Raw genomic sequence first — 8,553 nt, 5'->3', positions numbered from 1 at the left:
GATATTCTTGTATTCTCACGGTTGACCAACTAATTGGCTAACATGCCCAGTATTTGGTAATTTGCTATCAGACAGAGACGGGAAACTTTGAGGATTGTATAATTGCGGTATTTACATACTCAAAAAGGTATGCAAGCTACCCGTTTTGACAGGTCACATTTCATGGAGGACGCGCCGTAGTTGCATGTTTGTTATTCGGGATTTTGCTTCCTAAAAATATATATTACAATAGTACCAGAACTTCTAGGAAAGATAAATAGAAATAAGATAAGAATACAGTTTCTTTCAGACAAAAGTACCCTAGGCCACTTTCCCATCTAATATGGCTGAATTTGGTGGAAGCCATTTCGTAAGTTACTGTTGTTAATGGATAATTGATATTTTCTTTTACCAAATTTTGTGGCTTGCATAGTTGATGACAGTAAGCTTTCATCATTTTCATGAGATCAATGGAAGATGACGCATGCATGAACAGTAGAGGCTGCAGCTGCTGATCCATTTGTTTTGGCTCCAGGGTAATAATGGATCATCCTCGGAAGAATGGGGACAGTTTTGGAGGAGGCCCCACACGGTATTCCTCCTTTTGAAGATCCGAGTAGAACTGAGCAAGTGGAGAGAAAAACTAGAAAAGAAAGAAAAATTCCGAACCCACAGATTTGGGACCAAACAGCGACGTGTGTTTCACCCGTTGCTTCCTCTACCAGAATTGTTTTGAAAGGTAGAAGATCGAGTCAAGGTTGACTGCTACCAACCCCTACTTTTCTTCTACGCGGGGTTAGGGAGATATGGCTCCCTATAAATAGGTATTCGGCCTTCTATCCGACCAGCAAGGTGAGTTGCTTTGTAAGAGTGAATTGTTTGTTATTAGCCTCCAAATCGAAAATGGCTTCATTGCTTGGCCAGTTTTTTCTCTCTTTGTCTTCAATCGAAGATTTCTTGAAGCAGCCTGACTGGTATCCCATGGAATTGGGAGCAATTCTGTTTGTTACATTGTTAGTGATGGCTACAATTGTGAGGAAACGCTCTAAGCTGCCTCCTGGCCCGCTGTTTTTGCCTATATTTGGCAATTGGCTGCAAGTGGGGAATGATCTGAATCACAGAAATCTTGCGAAGATGACCAAAAGCTATGGAGACGTTTTCATGCTGCGATTGGGGTGCAGAAATTTGGTGGTGGTGTCAAATCCTGAGCTTGCAAAACAAGTTCTTCATACTCAGGGCGTCGAATTTGGGTCTAGGAAGAACAACCTGGTGTTCGATATATTCACGGGAAATGGGCAGGACATGGTGTTCACCGTCTATGGTGAGCACTGGCGAAAGATGAGGAGGATTATGACTCTTCCCTTCTTTACCCAGAAAGTTGTCCAACACTATAGAGGAGGATGGGAGGAGGAGGTTCAGAAAGTCGTTGAAGACGTCCAGGCAAATAAAGTGGCCTTAGAGAGCGGTATAGTTATTAGGAAACGGCTTCAACTCATGCTTTATAATATTTTGTACAGGATGATGTTTGATCGCGGGTTTGAGTCTCAGGAGGACCCGCTGTTCCTTCAGGCCACTGCTTTTAATGCAGAGAGAAGCCGACTGGCACAGAGTTTTGAGTACAATTACGGGGACTTCATCCCCATATTGAGGCCGTTTTTGAGAGGGTATTTGAACAAGTGCAGGGACCTTCAGAGCAGGCGGCTAGCATTTTTTAACAATTACTTCATCCAAGAACGAAGGTAAGCCTTGAAGGCCTGCTTGTGATGTGTTTATTTGTATTCAGGGGCGGAATTTGATTATCTTGGTCCCATCATTGAAAATATTATTTCATATAAGCCAAATTTCGCTGCTTTGTAACCTAAATATGAATTTATCAAACATTTTTCTTTATAAAATAAGAAAATTGACACAACCGTCCTTACCAATCTAGTTTGCAGTCCATAGATTGAAGTCAACACATCTACTGTTCATGTAGAGACCAACCATTTAAACTATTTCCCCTGTTCCAGATCGGCTATTCTTAAACCACATAAAAAGTTATATTATAGTGTTGAAGATCAAGTGAGGAGTATCATATGCACAGTATTTTATTTGATGATATTAATGTAGTTTTGATGGGGACGGATGCAGGAAGATTTTAGCGAAAGGGAAGGGCGATGAGCAGGTGAAAAAGTGTGCCATAGACCACATACTGGAAGCAGAGAGCAAGGGCGAAATCAACGAGCAAAACGTGCTCTACATCGTGGAGAACATAAACGTGGCGGCCATAGAGACAACACTGTGGTCGATGGAGTGGGCTCTTGCGGAGCTGGTGAACCATCCGGAGGTGCAGGCCAAGGTGAGAAATGAACTGGAGAGAGTCGTTGGTAAAGGGGCGGCGGTGAAAGAGGAGGATGTTGAAAAGCTGCCGTATCTGCAGGCGGTTGTGAAAGAGACGCTGAGGCTGCATACACCCATTCCGTTGCTGGTTCCACACATGAAATCTGAAGAAGCCTCCCTTGACGGCTTCCACATTCCTCGGGAGAGCAAGGTGGTGGTGAACGCTTGGTGGCTGGGGAACAATCCGGAGTGGTGGAGGAATCCTTCGGAGTTCAGGCCGGAGAGATTCATGGAAGAGGAGGAGGAGACTGAGGCGGCGGTGGGGGGAAAAGTGGACTTCCGTTTTCTGCCCTTCGGAATGGGAAGGCGGAGCTGCCCGGGCATCATCCTTGCCCTGCCTCTGCTGGCCCTGGTAATAGGGAGATTGTTGAACAACTTCGAAATGCTTCCGCCGCCAGGTGAGCAGAAGATTGATGTGAGTGAAAAGGGTGGGCAATTCAGTCTCCACATCGCCCGCCACTCCACCGTACGCTTCGAACCTCTGTGACCCTCTTCTCTATCTTCCATTGTGATCGTCCGTTACATACCCTGTTTGCATGATATACTCTAATTCTGCACACAGATCAGTTATGGACCACTTCTGTCTTTGGATCTTGGAAATAATTGTGCTCCTTATGTATTGCTTAGTAAATGGAGAAGATTGTTTTGTACTGAACATAACTGTGAAATAAGATTTAGATGTTTGACTTGCTTTTGATGTGGGTGAAGGAAGGCTTTGTTCCGTCTGATAATCACGCCATATTTTCCGAAGATTTAGATGTTTGACTTTCTTATGATGTGGATGAAGCCTGGCTTTCTCACGTCTGATAATCACGTCATAATTTCCTAATGCTATGGTGAAGCAATATACATTGGATTAAAGGGAAAAACAATCATCATTTTCTACCTGTTGCTTTAAAGTCTTAATTCATCTCTACAAATGCTCTGGTGTATATGTCGATATATGGTATTTAATAGTTTAGATTATTAATTTGGTAAGAAAACATTCAAATTATTAAATCTAATTGTACAATCAAATAATTAATTTTGAATAATATGAAAAAAATATATTGTTGTTCATTTGGAATTCTCATATATTATATTAATTTAGATTGATACCAAATGATTTCATAAAAAAATTAATCTTTCATTTACACTAACCACCCAAACACCTATTTCTATATAGAAATATAAATCTCCTAATATAAGTTTATTACTAAACTATTATAATTTATAAATTAATTTTGATATATATATATATATATATATATATATATATATATATATATATATATATATATAATTTGACTTATTTCTTATATTAAAATGTAAATTCCAACATTCTCCCTTTTTTACATTAATTAAAAGAAAGAATGCAACACTTGATAGACAAAACACAGTACCCAATCTAGAAGCTTATCTAAAAATCTAATGAAGTGCCTCCACTAAATTTCCCTGCTTGCTCAAGACATACCAAGCTAATTAGACCAAGTGGATGTCTTGACTCTCAAACCTAGATATCCTTTGTACCACATGGGAGATTATATGGCAACTTTCATTTAAAATGAGAGAACAACTCTACTTTATGTGTCCACCCTCTTTTAAGAATGTCAAAATTCCTTCTCCAATGATTGCACAATGAGAAAGCAACTCTTCTATAAGAGTTCACCTTTTTTTAAATGTGCTAATATCCCATTGGCAATGTTGTGGGAACCAAATCCCTCCTCTAATGTATAGTGAAAAAAATAAAATAAATATGGTAACTCTATGTAGATACACTAACCCCACTCTATTTAGAGTACACAATACACAAACATTTCCAAGAACTATCACATGTCCCTAACTCTGTGAAGGGATATAAATGTGGTAGTGATTATCTAATAGTCTACCATCTCAAAATGAAAAGATAGCTCAATATATAGAAATCTTCCAACCTTCTTTGTCTTCCAACCTCCTCTTTGGCTTGTGGTACAATATACCTAAATAATATCAAATACATGACTTCAAAATATCTACCAATTGTGGCATGGATGAATCTAAGATTACAAGCACTATAAGTGGTTGAAATCAAATACAAAAATAAATAGGCATCAATTTCAATTGGCAATGCACCCATTACAACATACATATTGTAGATATATAAAATTATAAAGTGCTTCACTAGTTTAAAATTATTAACCTCTAAAAAATATATGAGGTTTCCTTAATACATCTGAACATTCCACAACACCCCTTAAGACATTTACTAATATTTAAAATTGATTTTAAATTCTTAAATATGAAAAACTAACCCATCTCCCAATGATAATTGGGGCAATGGTACTTGTTGTATTTCTCTAGACTAGAAAAAAGAAAGAGACAATAATGTTCAAAGATATTAATTATGTTTTTCAAATAGCCATATCAACTATCTTTGAAGTTGTTTGTTATAAATTTCTTAAAGATTGAGCTTGTCATACATTGCATTATATTTGTTATTATTGAATCAAGTACATACACTAACGACTTGTATCCATTAAGTTTTGTACATCATGAATATCCAAATCAAATGTAACAATGTTACTGTTAGATATAAGAGTAGAATTAACTATTTATGGAATGATAGTATAATAATTGATGTTGTTACCTTGGCTTATGTTATTGTTATTCAATACAAAGAAATGTTATTCTAAGCATTGGAGAGGACAATGGTTTTTAATTTTGTAAAGAAAAATGGCTAGGTAGAATTAATCATGGGAATTATATCAACAATAATGATGGCAACAAAAGTATACTAGCTAATAGAGCTAAAGAGAGTTGGGACAATAAAAACGGGCATGTACACAATAATCAAGTTGTTGGTAGAGGAATTATGAAATAAGAGTTCAATATTGAACTCTATAAATATAGATGAAGAAAGACATATTAAAATTGAACCAGAGCTACCTAAGTTATTATTTTATGAAGGAATTCTACTACCAATATTGCTATTACTACTAGCACTAACATATTTGGGAAGAGAGATTACTTGTAAATGGTTGGAACTACCTCCAAAAAGGTGATCATTCTTCTCCACCATATTTGATCAAGGTTGCATATAAAATTAACCATGAAATTATGATCAAAATTGTTATCACTTTTAGTATTTGATCCAAAATATTTTATTTTTTAATCATTTGACCTATTATTAGGCAAACCAATTATTGGTGGATTGACCATAGCTCAATCTATTTTGGAGCTAAACTATAAAGTAGATAAGTAAATAATAGTTTTATCTTTGGAGGAGCTATATGGCTCTAGGTTGATATACTCTAAAGTTGTAACACTCATATTTTATTCAATGGATATGATAACCATAAAGTATGCATGCACAAAGATTCTTTGTGATGTTATTAAAATTTTCCATCCATTGACATTTCCTAGATTTTGAATTCTATATTTTGCAACATAGTGACCCCAAAGGCATCTTCAAACACCTTGATATGACCTATTCCATATAGAATATTTTAATGTATCAAAAGTTAAAGCATGGGTCTTTGACTTGAATCATTTTCTTGGACTTCTAAAAGGTTGAATGATGCATCAATTTTTGTATTGGTCTTTTCTCTTTCTTGCACCCAAATCTTGAAGTAGACTATGCAAAAGTAAGTTCATTGCACAAGAGGTTGCATGGTTTAGAATTTATGTAGAAAATAAAATGTCCTTGTATTATGACCTCTAATTAATGTAGTATCCATATAATAAGACACATTATGGTAGTATACATATAATAAGACATATTAAAATAAATTATATAAAAAAATTCAATGTGCTTTAAAACAATATCATTATGCTTCTCACTGTTTTTCTGGATTCGATTGTGTTTGTATTTTTAGATGCTAAATATACAAAAACAATTGAGTCCAAAAAAAACAATGAGAAGCATTATGGGTTGTGGACAACTGATCACTTCAATATCATTATGATAGTTTACCTTTAGGAAAGACAAAAGCAACAAAAAAAAACCCACCTTGTTTATGATCCTTGCATTGTCACGATTGACTAAACAATTAGCTAAAATGCCCATTATTTGGAAATTTTCTTTTAGATGGAGACGAGTTAACTATTAGGATTTACCTACTTTAAAAGGTATGCAAGATAGCCATTTTGACAGGTCAAAATTCATGAAGGGCATGTTGTAGTTGCATATTTGCTACTCAGGTTTTTGCTTCCTAAAAATATATACTAGCGCTTGCACCTTAATGAGGTGCAATGATTACACCGATAGTAATTTATATAATTTATTTATCTTTATAATTTTAATATGAAATTTTCTCTTCATTAATTGATATTATTGAATAAAAATTTAGAAATATAATAATTAATACTAGAAAAAGACAAATATAATGGAAATTCTACATTTAAATAACTAAATTAATGTGTTGCAAAATACTATTTTTGTTGTTGATTAGGTCATAAAAACTATTATTATATGGCAATTTGTGTTGAATTATACTAGGGATCAATCCATTGTGTTCAAAATAAAATGCATTAACAACTTTGTGTGTACAACTTTCTAAGTTTAGCCCAATAATCTCTAGTCTAAATCATGATCTCATTATTGGACTCTACTATCACTCTTTACTCATCATATTAAATCTCTAAATCTTAACTAATAAAAAAAATTGAAAGCATGTTTTTAGAGCTTATATTTATAAGGATCACTCAAAATCATTTTAGTATCATATAAAAATTTGGATCAAAGTAGAACAACACATTTACAAATTTGTTTATTTAACACTATGGATTCATCCCGATGATTTTTATCTAAATCACAATCCAACTCTGTTGCCACTCTTTAGTTATCAGTATGAACTATTTGTAAAAACTTTGACTAAAGTATAAAGCCATGACTATTTTAGTTCAAATATTATCAACCCAACAAATTCAAAAAAATATTAAATATCAAACTATATTTAAAATAGTCACTAAAATCAAAACATAATTAGATGGTAATCATATAAAAGATCATTTCGAAAAATATTTTTTATTTAGATTTTTCAAATTTAATTGTCTCAATTTCTAATCAATAATCCAAATAAAATTTTAGTTTAGAAAAAAATTCTTGGTGGTACTGAATTTATATTTTTTAATAGATGTTCAATTTCAATTTTTGTTATGTTATTTCAATAGTACTGAAACTTTTAGGAAAGATGATAGAAATTAAATAAGAATACAGTTTCTTTTAGACAAAAGGAGCCTAGTCGACTTTTCCATATGACATTGGTCGAAGCCATTTCGTAAGTCAGTATTCTATATTTTGAAGACTCCAGTAGAACTGAGCAAGTGGAGAGAAAAACTGGAAATTAAGAAGTTAAAGAGTCCGAACCCACAGATTTGGGACCAAACAGCGATGCGTGTTTTACCCGTCGCTTCCTCTACCATAATTGTTTTGAAAGATAACTGAAGTAAATGTTTTTATCTGGCAGCAACAAACCCAAACAACCTGCACTCTAATATTATATAATTAGATGAAGTACTATTCCAAATATAACTATTCAAGGGATAGTCGAAAGAAGATTAAAAGTAAAATTTAACTGTATTCTAATATTATATAATTAGATGAAGTACTATTGCAAATATAACTATTCAAATTAATAGAAAAATGATTGTAATATATAATATTATAAACTAATACTACATACAAGTATGTTTTTCACAATTAAATTATTTCATCTGCAATAATAAATAAAATCCGTAAAATTACAAAATTATTTGAAGACTTATAAAACTATTAACCATGTAGAAAGCACCAAAAGATTGTTGGTGGTGATGCTTAACACTAAGACTGGCAAGTAGCTAGTGCTTTTTACTTGGAATAAAATTTAAGTCCATGTCAACTTCCTAGAGATGCGTTTGCCTTTTTTGTTAGTGGGCTTAAGCTAGCTTGAGCATAATGGAGCTAAAGTTGGAGCAGCTCAATTAGCTGCTGATGTTGCCTAATGAGCTAGTCATGATGTTGGGTGGCTTGATGCATCAGTTGAGTTTGCTAAGTTATCAGTTGTATGGAGGACGGTAATATTGCGCATTGTCACCTTTGTAAAAGTTCCATTTTATTTGCCAACTAAGAGATTTGAGAAGAGATAGGGACAAATGCTGAAAGTGAGTCCAAAGAAGCAGAAAATGGTACAAAAATTGTGATTAGTCATAGAACACCAGTGGATGAAATATTTTTACCAAATAAATCACCATTTTTTG

The 8,553-nt window shown here is 34.1% G+C and overlaps 1 protein-coding gene across 1 annotated transcript; it reads left to right on the top strand.

The window, feature by feature from the left end:
• The first annotated feature begins 818 nt into the window (after nucleotides 1-818).
• On the top strand, nucleotides 819-3,055 carry LOC131049140 (trans-cinnamate 4-monooxygenase C4H2). Its single transcript, XM_057983169.2, has 2 exons — nucleotides 819-1,718; nucleotides 2,110-3,055. The coding sequence occupies exons 1-2, from the start codon at nucleotides 883-885 to the stop codon at nucleotides 2,843-2,845; spliced, it is 1,572 nt and encodes a 523-aa protein (XP_057839152.2). The 5' UTR covers nucleotides 819-882; the 3' UTR covers nucleotides 2,846-3,055.
• The last annotated feature ends 5,498 nt before the right edge of the window (nucleotides 3,056-8,553 follow it).

The sequence above is a fragment of the Cryptomeria japonica genome, chromosome 2 (assembly GCF_030272615.1).
Source record: "Cryptomeria japonica chromosome 2, Sugi_1.0, whole genome shotgun sequence".
In the NCBI taxonomy this organism is placed as follows: Eukaryota; Viridiplantae; Streptophyta; class Pinopsida; order Cupressales; family Cupressaceae; genus Cryptomeria; species Cryptomeria japonica.
The sequence above is the reverse complement of the archived record's forward strand: the minus strand, read 5'-3'. Positions and strand labels throughout refer to the sequence as shown.

Bases quoted from the DNA above. Each gene is read 5' to 3' on its own strand.
- LOC131049140 (XM_057983169.2), top strand. From the start codon at position 883: ATGGCTTCATTGCTTGGCCAGTTTTTTCTCTCTTTGTCTTCAATCGAA. The intron at 1,719-2,109 runs GTAAGCCTTGAA...GGACGGATGCAG, and splicing joins TACTTCATCCAAGAACGAAG to GAAGATTTTAGCGAAAGGGA.